The sequence below is a fragment of the Nelumbo lutea genome, chromosome 1 (genome assembly GCF_056320005.1).
Source record: "Nelumbo lutea isolate HS-2025 chromosome 1, American lotus-T2T, whole genome shotgun sequence".
Lineage (NCBI taxonomy): Eukaryota > Viridiplantae > Streptophyta > Magnoliopsida > Proteales > Nelumbonaceae > Nelumbo > Nelumbo lutea.
In genome coordinates, this window is record NC_142684.1 from 96,028,107 (window position 1) to 96,051,088 (window position 22,982).

Consider the following 22,982-nt stretch of genomic DNA (forward strand, 5'->3'; position numbering starts at 1 on the left):
AGGAGCGGCCAGCGGCCTCCATTAAAACAAAAACCAGACACAAGTGGATAAAAGAGGTCAAAACCTTCAACGTCTAAAAAGATTCAACCTCATCTCATCTGAACCCCAGTTCTCATCTGCCAGCTGTTTGAATTGAATCCCCTCCAGCTGTTCATAAAGAGACACGCCCACGCTCTCGTCATCTTCTTGGATTCTTCTCCTTCTATACTTGCTCAGTTTTCGATCCCCTTTCCCTGTAGTCTCCCGCCACTATATAATCACCCCAACTTGAATTCCCTGATAACACAATAACAACATTTGATCACCTCTCTCTCTCTCTCTCTCTCTACACACTACTGTTGAGAGTTCTCTTTTCTTCAAAATCAATCCTTCAGTGTTCAGTTCAATAAGATGCAGAGAGCTACTGTGATTTTAATGGCTACCTTGTTAGGAAGCCTCATAGTGCTGTCCTCGGCCGGTAACTTCTACCAAGACGTGGACGTCACTTGGGGTGACGGCCGGGGAAAGATACTTAACAATGGGCAGCTTCTTACTCTATCTCTCGACAAGTTTTCTGGCTCTGGTTTCCAGTCCAAGAAAGAGTATCTGTTTGGGAAGATCGACATGAAACTCAAGCTCGTTCCCGGCAACTCAGCCGGAACCGTCACCACCTACTATGTAAATCTCTTGACCTCTTGTTTCTTTGATTCTTTCCCTTTCACCGAGCATATATATGCAGGGTTGTGATTGACGTAAGATTTTGGACTATTTCAACTTGTCACAGCTCTCATCTCAAGGCTCAACTCATGATGAGATAGACTTCGAGTTTCTTGGCAACCTGAGCGGAGACCCTTACATCCTCCACACCAATGTGTTCGCCCAAGGGAAGGGCAACAGAGAGCAACAATTGTATCTCTGGTTTGATCCCACCAAGGATTTCCACACCTACTCCATCCTTTGGAATCCTCGGCAAATCATGTAGGTGTACAGTTCTTAATTGGTATATTTTTAATTAAAATGGGTGTTCTGAAACTAATGCATCTGTCTGCCGCGCAATTTTCTTTCAGTTTCTCGGTGGACGGCACACCTATCCGAGTGTTCAGAAACATGGAGTCTGCCGGCGTTGCTTTCCCCAACAAGCAACCCATGAGGGTGTACGCCAGCCTATGGAACGCAGACGATTGGGCGACGAGAGGTGGGCTTGTGAAGACTGATTGGTCGCAAGCACCCTTCGTCGCCTCCTACGCCAACTTCAATGCCAATGCCTGTGTCTGGTCTTCAGGTGGCTCTTCATCATGTTCTGGTAATTCTCCTTCAACTGCTTGGATGAATCAGGACTTGGATGCCGCCGGCCAGAAGAGGCTGGCCTGGGTGCAGAAGAATTACATGATCTACAACTACTGCACCGACGTGAAACGCTTCCCTCAAGGTCTTCCCCCTGAATGCACGCGCCCCTGATCTTGATTTGTTTGTATATGTGTATAGACTATAGAATATTAGAGAGAATGTACGTAAGCCATTGACCAAAACAAAAGGGAATAAAGGAATAAAAGAGCTTTCTTTAATTTGTTGCTATTTTTGTTGTTCGGATTGTTGTTTCACAAAGCCAATCATTAAGTGCAAATTATAAAGTTATATATATTGAAAAATGGGGTCATCGTAATTTTGGGGTCATTGTTGATGTTGTTAATTTTGAATTGTGCCTCTTGATCATATTCGATTGAATCGTGACTGTTAATATCATCAACGGTGATCAATGGTCAACATCGCATTAAAATCAAAGTTGCCATTCGCAAGTCATGTGGATGCGCGCGAAATACGAGCAAAGTGCGCCTCTAAAATGTCTCATTAAATCGTATACACGCGTGCGACGCATTGCGCGACATCAAACTCCTATACTCTCTTTTACTATTTTTAAGGAGTGTAAATCAATTCCTATTAAAATACTGAAAACAGAGCTTATAATTTTTCAATGTAGAACAAATTCAAAACTAGGTTTTGTAAGAAATAAGTTAATTTTTCAATCAAGTGTACAAGTGCAATTTCTCATGTAATTGACCAATCAAACTCATTAGATTGTGGTTTATGATCACTTTACCTTTACAAGCAGAATAAGCAAGTGTGTGAGCGGCTCTGTTAAAACTTCTATTTACATGAACAAAAAAATATATTTGCAAAAAGAGAGGTAAGCTTTTTGAGCTTTGGCCAGTGCAGCTGCTCGACCCATTCTGTTGGTGATCCTTTGCTACCCAGAAAATGTACTAATTTCTCAGAATCGCTATATATGTAGATTTCTTTGTCAGTTAAGGTAGAAGTTGATTCGAGACCTGCAATCAAAAAGCTTTTATCTCTGAATCATAGCTTGAGACTGCCCAGCATTGTCTCCCTTCAGCAATGGTTTCACCTGAAGCTCGCTTGAAGATGAAAACGTCGTCCTGCAGTTCCTGTTAGAGGGTCAAAAGAGCCATCAACCTACAGTACGTTTTGCATGAGGTTCAAGCTGGGAGGTGCAGCAATACAAATATTGTTGATATGAGGGCAAACTAACAGTACTGTCTATTAATTATCTCAACCCTCTCAATGTGGCGGAAAAGCATTATTGTTATTTGGTCGAAAGTCCATTTGGAGTAGGAGCAGAGAATAGAGTGCTTTTGGTGTGACGCAAACTGTATTAAGTGCAATCAAACGTGGTGTTTTTTTGGACCTACTGTAGGTGTGATAAGGATCAAGTCTTCCATCATTAATTAAAACAATGCACCGGCCTTTTGGTGTTTTATTTGAGTCAGGACATTAAACAAGTTAGAGCTAGCTAGTGGAACAACTTTAGCCCTTTTATAGATTAAGTTGTTCCATTTTTACTGTTCATAGCTTTTTTGCCTACCCCTAATTAGCTAGTAATAAATCATTTAAGTGCTTATAATGGATATAGTATTGAATAGAATGAAATGATGAAAAAAGATTCCTATAACCGACCCATACTGTTGAGATAAGGTTTAGATGACCGCACTGCAAATTTGGTGGTGATGATAGATTGATGGAGTAGAAGAATTGGTGGTGTTGGTGGTGATGGTGATGGTGATGATGATTGATGAAGAAGAAAAAGAAATTAAGCTGTTCCAATTTTCTAAATGTGTGTGTTGGGGTTAAGATTCCTTTTGTTTTTAAAACACAAATAATAACCTCTAATGGGGCCACAACTAAAATGATTGTTCTACCATAAATTGGTTTAATCAAGTGTCTTGTAACTAAGGCTCAGTTTGGAAGGAGTATAAATACAAATATGTAGAATGTAAAACCCTTTATTTTGTACATATTTGTATTTATACTCTTTGAAAGGAGAGTACAAATACAAATATGTAGAATATAAAACCTTATATTTTGTATTATTTTATATTGTATACATTTGTATTTGTATTCCTTCGAAACTGAATCTTATATTTTTTATTACTAAACTTATATTTGCACTATACATATTTGTATTTATACTCTTTCCAAATTAATCCTAAATTGCAACATAAAAATGCCAGGATGGTTTTAGGGCTGGTATAGGCCCAGCTTGAACGATTAAACCTTGGACCCAAGCCTGGCTATATATATATATATATATCTGCATTTAACTTTTATAAGTTGCACAGAATCCAAGGCAAGTATTTGCTTTGTCTAGTATTGATATGCGTGTATGTGCATGTAAATAGCAGGTATAATATGTGGGTTAGGTTTGTCAGGCCCGACCTGAGTTTGGGTTACCCAAGCCCAACCTGAATTTAGTTCAGGCCTAATTACTTAGGCCCACGCCCAACTCAAAACCCAAAAGTCTAAGTCCACTCATGCAAAAGCTCTGGTCAAGAGTGGGGTTCGTCCAGCCCAAGTTGTAGATTTACTAGTAACCATCAAATTTGGGTATTATCCTGATCTTTTATGGGTTCTGATGCTCCAAACCTATTCATTCAAGATCATCGAACGATTTAGTTATTTTACAGGAAAAAAAAAAAGATTCTACTGGGTAAACATTCTTTGTCATCCTCTCAAAAGGATTAAGAGAGAAACAGAAGAAACAGAAAGAAGACAAGACCCACCTGATTCCACTGGATTGAAATACATAAATAAGTAGTAAATTGTAAAGCCAAAAGCATCATAAGTTTTCTCTAATATGTTGATCAACAGGTTAAAGAGACAAAGAGGAGGTACAAATTTGGATACAGATCAAATAACGAAGCTTGCTCAAATTTGTTTGGTTGCATGTATAGAAGAATGATATTATAATTTGTTTGTTATTAAAAGGTGAAAAAAATTGGAGATTGGTCTGCCTAATCTTGGTATTGCAAATCAATCTTATACTAAATTGTACGATACACAGGTGTCATGAAGACAAAACTGAGTGAGAGATTTGGGGTAGTGTGTTAAATTAGGATTATGTGAATACAAACAACCTTTTGTTCGTTCTTTATTGAGTTCGATCTTCAGCTGAGGTAAGAGAACCAACATTTATTAATTTATAAAGTTATATATAAAATCATCAATACAACTTGTGGCTGTAGTTTAGTGGTAAGAATTCCACGTTGTGGCCGTGGAGACCTGGGCTCGAATCCCAGCAGCCACACGATTTTCCACTTTTACTTCACTAAAGCGCTTGAATCCAGATTTTTCTGCCAACATAATACGTTCCAACACTCATACTTTTATATGATTGCATTCTTTTCTTAGCTAATTGGTAGTATAGGGAGATAACCTCTGGGTGTTAAGGCAACAAGACAATATCAAAATTAAACTCTTGATTTGAGTTCAACTCAGTTTTAATTCCACACAAATCCTGTCTTACTATTATGCTCTATCAAAACTTAAGCTTTTTTTTTTTTTCTGTTGAATTACTAATCCTTAGATATTATGATCTTATCATCTTAGAAAGACATTTTCTTTATATTTCCCTTGCTTTTGCAAAGCCTTTTACTTGAACCAACCCATAGAATATTTCATGATCCTTTGAAGCCTATAAGCAAGCTTTTAGGAACTATAATGGAAAATTACGTAAAGATATCCCTCCAGTGGTAGTGTTCCCACCAATCCCTTTCCTGGATGGTTAAACATCAAAAAGTTGAAAAACCACCTCGAAAAGTAAAAAATTGAAATACATTTCTAGAATTTGTAAGGGCTATTTGATTGGGTGATCACATTGTTTATATATATATATATATATTAAAACATTGAAATACATTTCTAGAATTTGTAAGGGCTATTTGATTGGGTGATCACATTGTTTATATATATATATATATATATTTAGTTCTATTAATAATTTTAATATTTGAATTTACATGTATTATTCCTTATTCTGATACTTGGAAAGTTTCCCACACTATTTAGAAGAACAAGAGCTTGACAATGCAGGCTAGAAGATATGCTGCCATTGATCTCTACCTGGTTCATGACAAGTGCAATAACCCCACCAAATTTGTACATGAAAGTAGGAGTGTCAATGGGTCGGTTTTGGGCTGGATTCTGTTCAAATCAAAATCAATTTGGACGAATTGGATAGACCAACAAGGCATATTGAATTTGGACAGACTGGATGAATCAATATGGCATATTGGATTGGACCGAATTGGACCAAATCCAGCCCAATTGACACCCCTACATCAAAGTACTGAAATAGTGTTTGGCATTTGGTAGACTTGAAGAGAGGGAAAGTCCTTAGGTATTTGCAATGGTCATGAATCCACGGGGTATGGTGCTAACAAGTGTGTAAACCAGGCTATGTGACCAATCACAAATGAAAATGCCAATGTTCTTTAAATATGGGATCCTCACCACATGTGGGTTCCCTGGAAATGGTATGGGACGAATTATAATATCTTGTTTGGGATCAATAACAAAACCTTTTTGTGATGAGATTACATGACCTTGAGCCTCCCTTTATTTCTCCATTTTACTCCGAAGCATGCATGGACTCGGACCTTGATGGAAGGGTTAATGCTTTTCATTCATCAATAGCAAAACCACTTCTCCCAGTCTTAAAAAAAAAAAAAAAGAGATGGATTTTAATTACACAACACGTGTAAAAGAATACCTTAAGCTCCATTTGGTTTGTGGGATGTCATGAGATGGGATAGGAAAAATGTGGGATTATAAATCCTAACTCTTGGGGTGTGAGTTCCATCGTTTTGTTGGGAAACAAGTGGGAGTGTAGGGAGAAACTTGTTTACCAAAAAAAAAAAACACCTACCTTGTAAAATTTCTAAGAGTAAAAACTAGATCCGTGACCCATAAATAAATTATTAGTTATTTAAAGATATCTCAATAAGATAAATTAATTAAAACAATTAATCAATAATTTAATAAAAATATTAATCAATAAATAATTTAATAAATTAAGTGTTTTTAGAATAAAATATTAAAAATTTTAAATTATAATATTTTATTAATAAAATAAAATATTAAATAATAAAAAATAAAATATTAAATAATGTTAATAATTAATTAACTAATTAATATCAAATAATTAAATTAAAATAAATAATTTATAAATTAAAATAATTTAATAATTTGTGTATAATTAACATTAATATATTAAAATTATTAATTAAGTCATGGGTATAAATCAAATATAATATTAATAATAACTTATAAACTAATAAAATGTAAAGTATTAGTTAAATAAAATAATTAATTAATGAATAAATAATAAGGATTTTATTATTAATCTAATTTTTTATTTAATAAAAATAATTAAATAATAAAATGTTAAACAATTAAAAATAATTAATATAAAGTAGAATTATTAATTAGTTCATAGTAAATATTAATAAAATAAATTTTAAAATATTAATTCTTAATTAGTGATTAATTAGATAATTATCAATGTTAATTAATTACAAATTATTTCATAAAATAATAATAATTAATAATAATAAATTATCAAATAATAAAAATTATTACAAATTAATTAATTAATAATTGTTACTATGGTTGATTTTCCCACCCATTTTCCCTTTGCCATCCCACCAAAATCATCTCACAAACCAAATAAAGCTTTAGAGCGTCAAATAACAAATATAGTCTAAGGGTCCATTTGATTCATGATTGGAATCGGAATCAAAATGAGAATTAAGGGCCCATTTCGTTTGTGGGAATGGGGGTCTGGAATTGGAATATGAATGAGCCATTCTGATTCCAACTATTCGATTGGATGGATTTGGAATCCCATTCTCAGTTTGGTGGAATAGTTTTCCCTCCATTGGGAATGAAATTTCATTCTAATTTATTCATATCTCCAATATAATTCCTGTTTGAACCAAACAAACTATGGCAATAGGCCATTCCGATTCCAAATGAAATGAACATTAAAATCCATTGGAATTAGAATTGGAATGGTCTATTACTCTTCCTATTTGGATCAAATGGGAATTGGAATCGGAATCGGAATCAGATGCAATGGATTCACATTCTTAAGGGAAGGGGAGGGAATGGCCATTTCCTCAAATGGGGGAATACCATTCCACCATGAATGGGAATGGGATTCTAATTCTGCCCAACCAAACATTTAATGGACCATTCTGATTCTAGACCCCTATTCCTGTGAACCAAATGGACCCTAAGTTCCATATGTACAACTCCACCTTGTCCCTACTATTTGGGGTCAGGTACATACATCATACATGAATCCTATTTCATTATTGTATTTTGCTTGGAACCATATCCATCATCAAATTATTTGGTTCGTTCTTCCTTATGATCAAGAAGTTCATTGCTTCACTCTTTGTCAAGTAAACCATTCAATTGAATGCTAAGCACAGGAAGTCCAAGACCCTACATAGGATCGTTAAGTTCAGGTTATTAATTTCCTTCCATAATGAAAGGCTTCACCTTTCAAAGTGAAGCTTCCTCCAAACTCCAAATGAACTTCTTGTTACATGAGGCATAAAAAGAAAGCTTTTTGCTAACCCCTTGGAAACCAGTGTATTTTTCAATCTGTCATCAACCAAGTTAGTCGGATCAGTCGTCTGGTCAGAATGCCGGTTTGGGTCAACCTTTAACCAGCCATATCATAAAACTAAATTCTTCATCCAATGACCTGCACAGTCGGACCATTGACACATCTAAGTAATCTAACCCATTCAACGGGTTTTATTATTTTACTTTTTTGGAATTTTTTACAAATATAATAACACTGATTGAGCCATTAAATCAGATGGTTTTAACCATTGATCGATGAACACTTTTTTCCTTCTCCCAATATTCTGAGAGCATCCATATTATTCTCAAAGAGTCAAAAGTACTGAAATCATAATCTTGATCCATTGAAATGCTCATGAAATCATGATATGCGAAACTTGATCCATTATATTGAAACATCAAATCTTGTATCCCCATGCCCACAAAAAGTGTTTCTTCATGTGGGCCTGAAGCCCATTTCAACGCTTCATAGTTAATAGTTTCGTACATTGTAGGCTTTTTAGTTTTTACTTGTTGGACTCACACCATCCATCCCGTTCCACACAAAACAGTTTGAATCAGTGTTTTCAATCTGCCGTTGAATCGCTTTAACCATCACTTAGTCAAGATTTTGGGTCTACTTTAAATAAAATTTGGAGAAGGTCAAATAATTGTTTATTTAGTCGAAAACCATCTGACTTGGATAGTTGGATCGTTGATTCATTCGATCAAATGATCGGGTCATGGGTTGCATATTATTTGTGTATTCAAACTTCAAGAGTCCATTAATTTTGTACTCCAATGTATGATTGAGGTATTTTTTTGAGATCTATAAGTTCAAAGGAGCCATAGGTGTCTTGCCCCACTATTTTTTCCAAATAAAACTCTTTTTTAGCCGCAAATTGTAATGTTTAATATTTTTTTTATAAATAAATAATTTAAACTAAATTAAAAACATTAATTAAATATAAAAGATTTCATATATTACATGTAAACATAATTATACATATAAAATACATGTTTATACATACCAATACACATATATATTACATGTATATATATATTTGAATTTCTATATGGCTGATGTTGTATAGTCTAACCCATCTAACTGGACCGGTCAAACCAGTGACCTACGATCATAGGCAAAAATTGTTCGGCCTCTAAATCGGTTAGCACTGGTTTGGACTGTGAACGGTTAGAATGACAGTTGTTACCATGGTTTTCGAACCGTCAACCTAGACAATCAAATAGTTCAGTTCGAAAACCATCTAGGCAACCAGTTCCGTTTTACCTCAAACTCGACCTTTGGCCAAAAACCGTTGAATCAGTCAATGACTTATTGGCCCAGGCGATCGAACCATTAACCCATTCAATAATTTTTAACAATTTTTTATTTTAATTATTTTTTATTTTTTATCAAAATAGGTCATCCATTTGAATTAGACAATTAAACCGTTGACCCAGTGACTAAAACGGTTCCGATTCCGAGTCGTTTTTTAAAACACGGTTATTACTATTTTCACGCTACTGTGAGTCTGTGATCGTTACTGTGCTGGCGCCAATTTCAATTTCTTTCAACTTTCGCTCAATTCATTCGTAGAAACCATTCCCGCCACTTTCTTCGTCTGCCTTTGCACCTCTTGTCTTCTTTTCCTTCGCAGAATAAAAACCGAAGCATTAACCAGAGACAAATGCCACCGACAACACAATTTGGTACGTACCAAACACGCCCTCAATAAAATAATTACGTCATCTCAACTTTTTCACTTTTAGTGATCGACAGCTTGGCGAAAAAGCTCGAAAACACTGTTGCTGAGCTGCCCTTCTAATTTTTTTGAACGACATGTGGATCCACGTAGATCGTTCGATGAGACCATGTGCGGATGTTTCACGCCCCTATTTGAAGGGCACTATAGTAGGCTGTACGCTAAGCGTACCCGGCGTACCCTAGATCCGGGCAGGCCCTTTATTCTGACCGTAATGCTGCCCCGGGCAGCCATCCCTCACTTTTTCCGCCAAACAAAAAAGTAAAATATAAAAACCTCTTGTATTTTATGACAATCATAAAAATATCTCTTTTAATTTTATTTTAATAAAAGTTTCTTTCAACAAAAATCTCCCGTCTGTCATTGACCCAAACAGAAAATGTTAAATTGATGAATCAAATTTTTTCAAATACCCATTTTATCCTTTTACTCAAAGGAAGAGTCATATGATGGTGGAGCTCCTGGCTCCAATCCAAAAACCTCCAACCGAAGAGCTGAAGAAGACTAACGAGATCAAAGAAAACCCTAAACCGAAGAAGAAAGAAGAGGTCCATACATTAGAAAAACACATAGGGGTGTTAATCGACTGGTTTTGGATTGGATCTAATCTGATCCAAACTTTATCAAATTGGATTTGGATGGTTATTCATAATTATTAGATTGGGCCAATCCAAAATAAATTGGTCCATATTCTTATTGGTTTGTGATGGAGCGCGATCCGGCTGGTCTTAGCTGTCCGCTGCCTTGCTTCCGGATGGGGTAGCAGGGAACCTGAAACGGAGGAGATGGGAATGCTCCGGGGGGAACCCGGTGTAGAGGCTCCGAAGCTCAAGTTAGAATCCTTCAAAAGCAAGGTAATACCAGATAGCGCAAAGTTTGCATACCTCCATTGTCGGGGGGCAGGTGGCTCTTATAGTCACTTCGTGCACTCATCCCGGGGCCCTTGTCAGGTCAAGTATGATTACCCTTGTGCTTGTCAATTCGGCCATCGTCCTTTCTGCTGAGACAGAAACGTCACTGCCTAACCGTCAGCTAATTGGAGATGGCGGTGTCAGTGGCGGTGGCAGGTGGCCGTTTAGGGTGCTACCGCCAAACGTCAGATCCCAAGTCAGTCAGGCGCGGCGCCCTTGGGCACAAACTTCCTTAGTGTCAGGCGTGGTACGACTTGTTTGGTTTCGGTGCCAAGTGATGCGAAGTGCTGAGCGAGGCGGTCTTGAGCTCGGAGGTATCTATAGGGCAGGTCAGTTCGGCGAAGTGTATCCCGAGCTGTTACAAGGTGGGTCAGTTCGGCGAAGTGTATCCCGAGCTGTTACAAGGTGTTTGGCAAGTATAACCCGAGCTGTTACAAGGTGGGTCAGTTCGGCGGAGTGTATCCCGAGCTGTTACAAGGGTCAGTTCGGCGAAGTGTGTCCCCTTGTTCCCGCCTAGGCTTGGCCCCTTTTGCCGAGCTGTTGTTTCTGCCACGTGTCACATAATAGAGAGGTCGGGCCAAATCTTCCTTCATCAATTGCCCCCCACTCCTTGCGCCGGGGGTCTTGCCATGGTGCAGGGAGTTTTCGCGAGGTAGCAGGTGGATTTGTCCCGTCCTTCGAACCTTCACTGCATGAGACGCTTTTGCTAGGGTTCTTTCGGTTTCAGAGAAGGCTGGAAACATGCTTAAGAATGCTGGTGGTTGTGACACCGCGCGTTTTAAATTTCAAACCAATTCGCGCCGCTAGGACGTGACAGCGGGTCATTTCAAAAAGGCGCGCTACTGCTGTACGTGCGCGGGCGACTGTCAGTGAGACGTGCGGCGCGTCAGTTTCGGAAAGACGCGTGTCAAAGCGACGTCAGTTTCAAAACGACGTGCGCTGACGTTTTGCTTTTTTCGGAAAGACGTGCGCCAATCACGTCTCGACCTTAGGGGTCGTGCGGTCAGTAGGAACGTGGGCCGTCGGATCGTCTTCAATCTGCACGGTCGATTCTTGGTTACTGTAGCTATAAATATTGGGGGACCCCAGTCGGTTTGTCACTTCTGCGGTTTGTCTACTGAGTTCGCGTCCAACCTTTCAGCTCGCGTCCAAGTCTTCCAGCTCACGTCAAGGCTGGTTGTACAATCTTCACGGTTCTTTGGCTTTGTTCTCAAACTTTCCGGTGAGTACTTTCTTGAATCCATCTTTTCCCCAATGTCTAGCTTTGATAGCTCATACGATTCTTCGAGTAGGGCCGACGTAGGTTCCACCAACCGAGCCGTGTCCCCAGACTGCCTCAATGATCCTGAGGTGGAGCTTGAGGACTATGAACCAGTAGGCCGAGTTGCTTCGGGCAGTTTGGCGTCTACCTCCCGCCGAGGTCGGATGCTAGACAGGTTTGGTCCTTCGACCATGACGCCTGAGGGGCTTCAATCCATACTTCTGTCTTACAATCTTCCTGGGGGATACACATATTTTATTCCTTCGGGTAGCTTTCCTTGGGAACACGGTCCCGACGAGATCGTGATTTTCCGAGAGCAGCTCGCTGCAGGGTTGCGACTTCCTTTCCATCCCCTTCTCGTCGAAGTCATAAACCACTTCGGTGTCACAATTGGCCACCTTCATCCGAACTCTATTCGGAACCTGGTGGGGACAGTTTCCCTTTTTTGCGAGCAGAACTTCCCCTTAGACTTAGAGATATTCTCCTCTATCTTGATGCTCAAGAGACAGGCGGGTTTTCTTCCTAGGGGGAGACGGGCGTATTACCTTTCTCCTCGCCAGGGTTTTAAGCTTTTGCACGATCTTCCTAATAAGGTCCCGGCTTGGAAGCGGGACTACTTCGGCGTGCGAAGTGCACAAGGATGGCCCTTTCAGACCGGGTGGGGTGAGGCCGCTCCCGATTTGGGCGTAACTCTTGATAAAGAGACGGTGAAGGGTCTCCGGCAATGGGCACGGCAAGGCTTAAAGTGCCACCACTACTTAACGGAGGCCAAGCTTATTCAAGCCGGCTTGAGTTCGGGTAGGTTTCTAGCTATGCGGTTTCTTGTTTGCTTTGTTCTTTCATTTTTTTTAATGTCGAACTCGTTTCTGCAGGTGTGATGGACGCGGAGAGACTCATGGGGGGTGCTTGTTTCAAGGTATGAAGAGGAGGAAGCGGGTCGCCAAACGAACTCGTACCGAGCTGCCCCTGGATGAGGAGCCCCAAGTTCCAGACCATACGCCAGAGGATCTGCCCAGGGAGCCCGAAGTGACTCCACCGGTGCACGAGACTACCGGGGCGCCTTACACTGAAACCACTCATACGGGCGCTCCTACGTACTCAAGTGCTCCTGCTTACTCCGGGTCTGCTCATACGCGGGCTGGGCCCTCAGGTTCGGGAGCTCAAGGGGAGTTTAGGAGCGTGTTGACGCCGAACTGAGCGTGTTGACGCCGAACTACGCTCTTCAGAAGAGTAGGGACGCTACTTTTCCCGAGGAGGTCGCGGCGTGGACCAATCTTCCCTTGAATCAGGTCGCTTGCCACACCGTAACACATGCCATGGTGGTAGCTTAGATTCTGTCTTCCTTTTTTATTCTGTTGCTTCTGCTGTCATTTGCTCACTTGTTTCTTTTGGTAGGTGAATTCTTCGATTCATGCCTTGGCGGCCCAAGTGGAGAGGAGCTCGCGACAGGCGCGAGCTGCTGAGGCTGCCGCTCATGCTGTTGAAGAAGCCTTCCGTGCTGTAGAGGCAAATACTCGGGCTGCTGAGGCGGCTGCTTATGCTGCTGAAGAGGCTGCTCGTGTCGCGATGACCAAACAGGCGAGGTCTTAGCGTGACGCCGAGGCCATGGGGGTAGTTGTCAAGCATATGGCGGACTTGAAGTTGGATTTGCAGCATCAAGTCGAATATCTTCAGGAGGACATCAGGGAGAGAACATAGATTTTTTCCCAAGGCATTGAAGACGCCAAGAAGAAGGCAGTTGAAGACTACATTGCCTCTCCGCGTTTTGACGATCTGATGGTGGACTCTTACAGGAGGGGGTTCAAGTTGAGCCGGTGGATGATCCGGAATACGTACCCCGACCTCGATGTAAGTGCCATAACCACTTCCCGTATAACTTAGGAGATGGCCAATGTTGCCGATGGTGAGCCGAACTCTGAAGGAGAGGCAGGGCCTTCGGGTGTTGTTGAAGTGCCTTCCGATGGCGAAGAAGTGGCTCCAGGCATGTAAATTTTTTTTTTTTTTGCCAATGTACTGTTTCTTGCAATGGAGTGTCTTTTTCCTCTTGCTCATCTTCCCCGAGCTGTTTCTTTGCCGGGTTTTTAAATTTCCGCGGTCTTTTATGCCGCGAACTGATTTTTTGCCGAGCTGATAATGTGTTGTCTACGCCGAAGTTCCTCGGCTTGCCTTGTGGCACATAGGGCCTGATTTCGTCCACTTCGCTAGGTGGTTTATAGGTAGTATCGCCTTAAGTTCACGATGTTCCACGTTCGAGGTACTCGTTTGCCTTCCAAGGTTTCAAGTTCGTATGCGCCCCCGAGCACTGTTTTTACTTTATAGGGCCCTTCCCAATTAGGTCCAAGCTTGCCGGTGCCGGGTTCGGGCACCATAATCTTACGGAGGACCAGGTTGCCGACTCGGAAGCTTCGTTGCTTTACTCTGCTATTGTAGTAGCGAGCTACCTGCTGCTGATATGCCGCTGTTCGGATGTGCGCGAGGTCCCTTACCTCGTCCAGTAGGTCGAGGTTGGTGCGTAATTCGTCTTCGTTCGTCCGATCGTCGTATGTTTCTAATCGCAACGTTGGTATTTCGATTTCCGCCAGGATCACTGCTTCAGTGCCGTAGGTGAGGTTGAAGGGGGTTTCTCCCGTGGCTGCTTTTTCGGTCGTTCGGTGAGCCCATAAGACACTTGGTATCTCTTCGGCCCACAATCCCTTAGCTCGATCCAGACATGCTTTCAGTCCGCGCAAGATGGCTCTGTTCATTACTTTCGTCTGACCGTTTGCCTGCGGGTGCGCGACTGACATGAAATTTTGCCGAATCCCCATGTTCTGGCACCACTCTTGGAACTTGATATCCTCGAACTGTTTGCTGTTGTTGGAGATTAGAACCCGAGGTAACCCGAACCGACATACTATGTTCTTCCAAAAGAAGTTCTGTATGTTTCAAGCCGTAACAGTTGCCAGAGGTTCGGCTTCTATCTACTTCGTAAAGTAATCTACCGCAACAACTAAGAATTTTCTTCCGCTTGTTGCTGGTGGGAATGGCCCTAGGAGGTCAATGCCCCATTGTGCAAAGGGCCACGGGCTGGCGAGGTATTTGAGGTCGAAGGCAGGTTGATGGTGGATGTTAGCGTGCTTCTGACACTTGTCGCATTTTCTGACGAGCTCGACAGCTTCTGCCTTCATCGTTGGCCAGCAGTATCCTTGTCGAAGTGCCTTTTAGGTGAGTGCTCTGCCCCCCAAGTGTTCGCCGCACAGGCCTTCATGAGTGTCGCGGAGTACGAACTCGGCTTCGGTAGGTCGCAGGCAACACAAATAGGGGAGCGTGTACGACCGTCGGTATAACCGTTTGTCTATTATGACGTATTTGGCCGCCTGGTGCTACACCCTCTTCGCCGCATTGCGTTCTGCAGGGAGGGTTCCGTCTATCAGGAAGCTCACGAGTGGATCGATCCATCTTGGCTCTGCTTCTAAGACGGGAGCAACCTCCTCTGTCCCCCCGAGAATACTAGGCCGAGGTAAGTCCTCTATGTACACAGTTCTCATATTGTTGTGACTCGTACTGGCTAACCGGGACAGGGCGTCGGCCTTAGTGTTTTCTGACCTCGGGATTTGCCTGATGATGTGTGACCGGAAGTTGATCAGGGCTTCTTTTACTTTGGCCAAATATGCGATCATGGAGAGATCGCGTGCTTCGTATTCGCCGGTAACTTGGTTTACCACAAGCTGAGAATCGCTACAGATGACCAAGTGTTTTGCCTTTACCTTTCACGCTAGGTCCAGCCCGGCGATCAGTGCTTCATACTCTGCCTCGTTGTTGGATGCCGCGAACTCAAAGCGTAGTGCGTATTCTAATTTTGTGCCGCTCGGGCCGCACAAGACTATTCCAGCTCCGCTGCCTTACCGGTTCGAGGAACCATCCACGTGAAGGATCCAGGGCTCCTCATCCCAGTTCGCGCTTCGCTTGACCAGGAGAGATGCCACACTGGCTGCTACTTCACGGGATTCGGACTCTATGGGCTCAAGAGCTCCGGGTTCGCCCAAACTGGGGACCTCGGGCTCGACCTGTGGGGCTTCGTGGCTGAAAGTGCACTCGGCGATAAAATCTGCCAAAGCTTCGGCTTTGATAGCGGTTCTCGGTTTGTACTGGAGGTCGTACTCGCTGAGTTCGATGGCCCATTTCGTCAGTCGACCGGAGACTTCGGGTTTGAGTAAAACTTGTCTAAGAGGTTTGTCAGTTAGGACGATGACGGTGTGAGCCTAGAAGTACGGGCGGAGTTTCCGAGCTGCTATTACTAGGGCGTATGCTAGTTTTTCTATCTCCGGGTACCTTGCCTCTGCTCCCTGCAAAATTTTACTAACATGATATATGGGTCGTTGGACCCGATCTGTTTCTTTTATCAGTACCGAACTAACCGCCTCGTCGCTGACCGAGAGGTATAGTTCTAAGACCTCGCCCACCTTGGGCCGGGCTAAGGTTGGCACACTAGCGAGGTAACCTTTTAGTTCGTCGAACACGAACTGGCAGTCCTGGGTCCACTCGAACCCTTTGCCTTTGACTGCCTTGAAGAAGGGTAGGCAACGGTCTGTTGACTTAGACAATAAGCGGCTTAGAGCGGCTATGCGGCCGTTTAGCCTCTGAACCTCTTTTACTTTCCGAGGTGGTTTCATATCTAGAATGGCTTTTATTTTGTCTCGGTTGGCCTCAATACCGCGCCGATTAACAATGTAGCCTAGGAACTTGCCCGAGGTGACGGCGAAGACACACTTGTTGGGGTTCAACTTCATGCTAAACTGATGCAGGATTTGGAAAACAGAATCTAAGTCTTGTATTAATTCTTGTGAAAACTGAGTCTTGATGACCATGTCGTCTATATAGCACTCTATCTTCGTACCAATCAGGGGCCGAAATAGCTTATTTACAAGTCTTTGGAAAGTTGCCCCGGCATTTTTTAGTCCGAAGGGCATGACTTTGTAGCAATACAGGCCGAACTCGGTTATGAAGCTGGTTTTTTCCTCATCGGATGGGTCCATCCTAATTTGGTTGTAGCCCGAGTAGGCATCCAGGAAGCATAGCAACTCGTTTCCCGAGGTCGCGTCCACTAGGCGGTCAATTCTGGGGAGGGGGAAGCAATCTTTCGGGCAAGCTCGGTTCAGGTCGGTATAGTCGACGCACATGCGCCACTTGCCGCTTGCCTTTTTTACCAACACCGGGTTGGCCACCCAGCTCGGGTAATGGACTTCCCTTATGAAGTTTGCTGCGAGGAGCTTCTCGACCTCCTCGTCGACCGCTCTCCAGAGTTCTGGGGCTAAGTTGCGTTTCTTCTGTCTAACGGGTCTGACTACAGGGTCAGTATTAAGTTTGTGAGTTATCAGTCCGGGGCTAATGCCGGGCATGTCGGCCGCGGACCAGGCAAAAATATCTAAATTTTGAAGTAAAAAACTCACCAGTTTAGCTCGTAGGGGGTCTTCGATGGAAGCTCCGATGCTTAGTGTGCGACCTGGGTCCGTAACTGAAGTCGGGATTACGACTGTTTCCTCCGTGGGCGAAGCTCGCTCCTCACCTTGCTCCGCAGGCCGCTCCAGTTCGAGGTCGTCGGCCGCCTTGGTTTTTCCCTTCAGGGCGGCAACGTAGCACTTGCGGGACTCGAGCTGGTCGCCCTGCGCTACCCCTATACCGAAGTCCGTAGGGAACTTCATGGCCAAATATTTGGTGGAGACTGCCGCCCGTAGGATATGCGTGATCGGCCGCCCTCTTATGGCATTGTATGGGGAGGGGGTCGCGACTACTTGGAAATCATGGTTGAGTCTGACCGCACAAGGCCATGTGCCGACTTCCACAGGGACAATTACTTTTCCGAGGGGCCTGACTTCCTCTCCGCTGAAACCTACCAGGGGAGTGTTCGCGGGCTTTAGCTCGCTCCTCTGTAACTGCAGCTGGTCAAATGCTGATTTGAAGAGGATGTCCGCTGAGCTGCCCGAATCTACGAGTACACGCCTGACCTCGAAGTCGCTGATCCTTAGCTTAATGACAAGCGTGTCATCATGGGGGTAGTGGACTCATCGCGCGTCGTCCTCCGTGAAAAAGATTGGTTCTTCGGTCTTTGGTCTCTTTGGGGGGTTCCGTTCTTCGAGGGCTGCTTCGCGAACTAAAGTCCAGGCTGCTGCCAAGGTACACCCCGCTACCACCGAACCTCCCACTATTACATGGATGGTTCCCCGAACTGGCCTCTCTTCCGGAGGCTGCTTCTGTAGTGGTTCGACAGGTCTGTTGCTAGACTCGGGGGCATCCTTTTCGTGCTCCCCTTACCGACCTGCTTTATTGTTATTGTTGTGCTGTACAAAGTTTCTCAAGTATCCGCAACGGATGAGCCTCTCTATCTCATCCTGGAGGTTATTACACTGTTCGGTGCTATGACCATGGTCTCTATGGAAACTACAATACAAATTCTTATTTCTCTCGTTCGGATTTCCCTTTAGGCGAGGTGGCCACTTAACGTACGGAGCGTCTTTGATCGTCATTAAGATCTCTGTCCGCCTCGTGTTTAACGGCGTGTAGTCCGTCCGAACTGCTGGGGGGCCCGGAATGACTGGTTCGGCTTCGGCTCCCAGGTCGGGTTTTTCCTATTCACCGGGCTGGGGAGCTCGCCTTCTCTCTTTCTTTTCTCGTTCCCGCCTTCGGTTCGTTGGTTGATTTCTTCCTCTGTCCTCATGAACTTATCTGCGAGTTTGAGGAATTCGGCCACGGTTGCGGGCTGGTTGGCCACCATGTGCCATTTGAATTCTTTGTGCATCACCCCTCTTTTGGCCGCCGCGAGCTGCACTGCGGGGTCCAACCGCGGTATCTGCAAGCATGCTTCGTTGAATCGCTTGATGTAGCCCCGAATGGATTCTCCTTCTCTTTGGACTACTCCGAAGATGCTTTCCTCTGTTCAGGGGAACCGTTGGCTGGTGACGAAGTGTGCGGTGAAGATCTGCACGAACTGGGCCCAACACTTTATCGACCCGGGGGCCAGGTTCCTGTACCAAGTGCGGGCTACCCCCCTGAGGGTGGTGGTAAAGGCCACGCACATGCACGATTCGCTAGCCCTGGCGAGGTGCATTTGGGACTGAAATGCGTCAACGTGGTCGTTGGGGTCGAAGGACCCGTCGTACTTGTCCAGAGGTGGGAGTTTGAAGTCTCTGGGTAAGGGGACCGCCAGGAGTTCCGATGCGAGGGGGGAAGGAACCGAGAGAACCGGGGCAGCCCCTACCTCGTCCGAGCTTGTGTCTTTGCCTCTGAAATCCGACAAGGCGCGGGTGGCGGTTCGGTGATTTCGCCGGCGCCTTCGCCGTTGAGCGGGCCTTGTGCTGGCGCTGCTGGCCTCCGTGTTACCGAGCTCGATGGGCCCGGAATGCTGGTAGTCTGCCGCCAGGGCGTTGAATTGGTTTTCGGTGAGCGGGAGCTCGGGCTTGGAGCGCCGGGGTGCCGACCTCGCGGGTGAGGTTCCCGACCCGCCTGCGGGTTGCGAGGCGGGGATGACACTTTTCTCTCTTCGGCCTGGGGACGAGGCCTGGCTATTGGGGTGGTTCTGGGGCCGGGAGGCCTTCGCCTGGCAGGGAGGCCTTGACCGGCCTCGGAGCGGGGTGGCGAGGCGGAAGTAGTGGTTGGTTCAGTGGCAGTTGGGGGAACTGCTGTTGATAGTGATACTGGGAGATGTTGTGCAGCACTTGGTACTAGTGAAGCTGGTGTTGCTGGAACTGTTGCATTTGGGCTTGCATTGCCCGCATGCACTGCATCAGGTCCTCCAACCGGTTTTGGCTAGCTGTCAGGGGGACGGCAGTTGGTTCAGTGAAGGTTGTCTCAATGGGGGGAGGAAAGGGGATGCTTGTGGTAGGAAGGTTTACGGGTGCCACTGCTTGTGGCGCGTTCAGGCTGGGGATCCCATCCGCCGAAAGGGGGATGGTGAACTGTCCAACGCACACTACAGGGACTTGAAGTTGCTCTCCGGTGGCGTTTGTCTTCGTGCCACGTCCGGTGTTGCTGGAGGAGGACATGAGTGTTGGGTTTTTTGAAGAAAAGGGGTTATCGAAGTTTGGAGGGAGGCTTTTTGAAGCGGTATCCCACAGACGGCGCCAATTGATGGAGTGCGATCCGGCTGGTCTTAGTTGTCCGCTGCCTTGCTTCCAAACGAGGTAGCAGGGAACCTGAAACGGATGAGATGGGAAAACTCCGGGGGGAACCCGGTGTAGAGGCTCCGAAGCTCAAGTTAGAATCCTTCAAAAGCAAGGTAATACCATATAGTGCAAAGTTTGCATACCTCCGTTGTCGGGGGGCAGGTGGCTCTTATAGTCACTTTGTGCACTCGTCCCGGGGCCCTTGTCAGGTCAAGTATGATTACCCTTGTGCTTGTCAATTTGACTGTCATCCTTTCTGCTGAGACAGAACCGTCACTGCCTAACCGTCGTCTAATTGGAGATGGCGGTGTCAGTGGCGGTGGCAGGTGGCCGTTTAGGGTGCTACCGCCAAACGTCAGATCCCAAGTCAGTCAGGTGCGGCGCCCTTGGGCACGAACTTCCTTAGTGTTAGGCGTGGTACGACTTGTTTGGTTTCGGTGCCAAGTGATGCGAAGTGCTGAGCGAGGCGGTCTTGAGCTCGGAGGTATCTATAGGGCAGGTTAGTTCGGTGAAGTGTATCCCGAGCTGTTACAAGGTGGGTCAGTTCGGCGAAGCGTATCCCGAGCTGTTACAAGGTGGGTCAGTTCGGCGAAGTGTATCGGCGAAGTGTATCCCGAGCTGTTACAAGGTGGGTTAGTTCGACGAAGTGTATCCCGAGCTGTTACAAGGTGGGTCAGTTCGGCGAAGTGTATCCCGAGCTGTTACAAGGTGTTTGGCAAGTATAACCCGAGCTGTTACAAGGTGGGTCAGTTCGGCGGAGTGTATCCCGAGCTGTTACAAGGGTCAGTTCGGCGAAGTGTGTCCCTTGTTCCCGCCTAGGCTTGGCCCCTTTTGCCGAGCTGTTGTTTCTGTCATGTGTCACATAATAGAGAGGTCGGGCCAAATCTTCCTTCATCAGTTTGAATTGGACCTAAACCAATTTTCTAATAATTCGATCGTGAGGCTAAACTCTTGTCCAATTTGAAATCAAAGAATTCAGCATAAATTCACTTTTATAAAAATACTTTTACGAAAATATTTTCACAAAAGTAATTTTATGAAAATTACTTTTACAAAAGCATTATTACAAAATAAATTTCATGGGCTGGGCTCGGAGTTGGCTTTTGCTCGGCTCGTTGCCACTCCTAAGTCTAAAATTTCCCTTTCTGTAAATGATGGAAGGAGCTTACCAAAAAAAGGCGGAAGGGATATTTTTGTTAAATTCTTTAAAAATTTCAGAGGTTTTTTGTTAGAATAAAATTAAAAAGGAGGTTTTTATGATTGTCATAAATTTAACGGGAGCTTTTCGTTATTTTTTTTCTTTGATAAGCCAAAGAAGAAAAGCGTTAAACAAATAAGCTAAATATATAAGAGTTCAGCCACTCTGGGGACATCCCAACCAACAACAGTGATCATCGCCAGCTGTATCCTTTCGGGCTGAAAATTACTGCTCTCCATGTGGGGCCCACGCGATGCCTTGAGCCTCTAAACTTGCTCCAGGCTCCAGCGGGTCCCTCGGCCACGTGGCTAGTTACAAACATGGTAAACTGACAGTTGACAGACTATTGCTTCATTGCTTTCCCCCTTGCATGATACTCAAGTAGTGTGGTCCATGGACAGCTATGTATACTCACCATAATCAATAAATCTGAATCCTAGATTCCCTCGATTTATTCATGCTTACGTGGCACCAATCCAACGAACGAGACAATTACGCGTTGGTTAGGTGGAGGTGATCATTTCCTGTCAACGTGTTCTAATTATCCGCTGTATCAGCGCCACGTGGTTACGCTCGTGCATACTCCAGAACCGTCTTGTGGATCCCAATTCCGTCTGAGTAATGTTGTAGTGCAGTAAGAAAACGTATGAATGTTTGCCACGTGTACTAATTTTAGTCATAGATCATCTCGGTCCAACCAGTGATGATGACAACCGACTGTCAATCTAGTTGTCTTGGAAGCAATGATTTCTTCATCACAATTCCCTGAATTAATTAAGATTATTATATTAATATTTTGCATTAAATAATGGGTCAACTATCAAACAATCATACACATCTTTTAAGCGAGGCTAGTGGGATCTAATTCCAGTGGGGCCCAGCCCACAATACATGATATAAATGGTACCCAAATTGTGTTTGCCACATCATGGAGGCGGCCCACTGATTAAATACTCATAAACCTAGTGCCTATGGTAGGTACACTTTCCTTGACTAAACCTTTTAATTGGAACACAATGAAAATTGCCACCGTAGATCGGCTGGTTTTGGGGGAAACCGGTTTTAAAATGAAGGTAAACTCAATGGGTCAAAATGGATCTGTTCAATCAATTCATTTCAACATTTTAACCACATTGAGAAAATCTAACTGAAATTCCATTTTTCCTGTTTATTTTTTTATCTGCTAAGTCAGACTCAGTTTGGAAGGAGTGCAAATATAAATATATACAGTATAATACATATAAAATAATATAAAATACAAAGTTTTGCAATGTATATATTTGTATTTATACTTTTTACAGACTGAGCCTTAATAACAAAACCAGTTGTTGACTCAAGTCCAAACTAGTTTTTCTAATATAAAATTTGGATAAAACATAAAAAGAGAAGGTGTTAAGAATGTTATGTATTAGTGTAGTTGAAGATAGGGGTGTACACGGTTCGGTTAACCATGGGCATATTTGTGTAAATTGAATTAGTTTTTTCATTTTTCCAAACCAAAAAGAATTGGTACCACCAATTAATTGGTCCATCGGTTTCGGTTTTTTATCAGTTCAGTTCTTTGGTTTTTCGATTTTTTATATTTATAATATATTCTAATAAATAATAAATGATATATAATATATTATAAATATTTTTAAAATATAAAATATATAATATATTCATAAATAGATTATTATAAATATAATATAAGTATATATTTATATATAATGAATATATATTTATATATAATATATAAAAAATATGTGACATATATTAAAATATATATAAAATATACATATAAACATATATACTGGTTAG

The 22,982-nt window shown here is 43.5% G+C and overlaps 1 protein-coding gene and 1 non-coding gene across 2 annotated transcripts; both read left to right on the plus strand.

Annotated features, from left to right (window-relative positions):
- Positions 1 to 264: 264 nt before the first annotated feature.
- LOC148876272 (xyloglucan endotransglucosylase protein 1-like) lies at positions 265 to 1,554 on the plus strand. Its single transcript, XM_088986013.1, has 3 exons — positions 265 to 657; positions 764 to 957; positions 1,047 to 1,554. Exons 1-3 carry the CDS (start codon positions 391 to 393, stop codon positions 1,435 to 1,437), a joined length of 852 nt encoding a protein of 283 aa, XP_088842139.1. The 5' UTR covers positions 265 to 390; the 3' UTR covers positions 1,438 to 1,554.
- A 2,953-nt stretch (positions 1,555 to 4,507) lies between these two features.
- Positions 4,508 to 4,579, plus strand: TRNAH-GUG (transfer RNA histidin (anticodon GUG)). The gene has a single exon. It is a non-coding gene; the product is annotated as a tRNA-His (tRNA).
- Positions 4,580 to 22,982: the final 18,403 nt, after the last annotated feature.

Coding starts and splice junctions, on each gene's coding strand:
- LOC148876272 (XM_088986013.1), top strand. CDS start 391: ATGCAGAGAGCTACTGTGATTTTAATGGCTACCTTGTTAGGAAGCCTC. Junction 658..763: donor GAACCGTCACCACCTACTAT/GTAAATCTCTTG, acceptor AACTTGTCACAG/CTCTCATCTCAAGGCTCAAC. Junction 958..1,046: donor TGGAATCCTCGGCAAATCAT/GTAGGTGTACAG, acceptor ATTTTCTTTCAG/TTTCTCGGTGGACGGCACAC.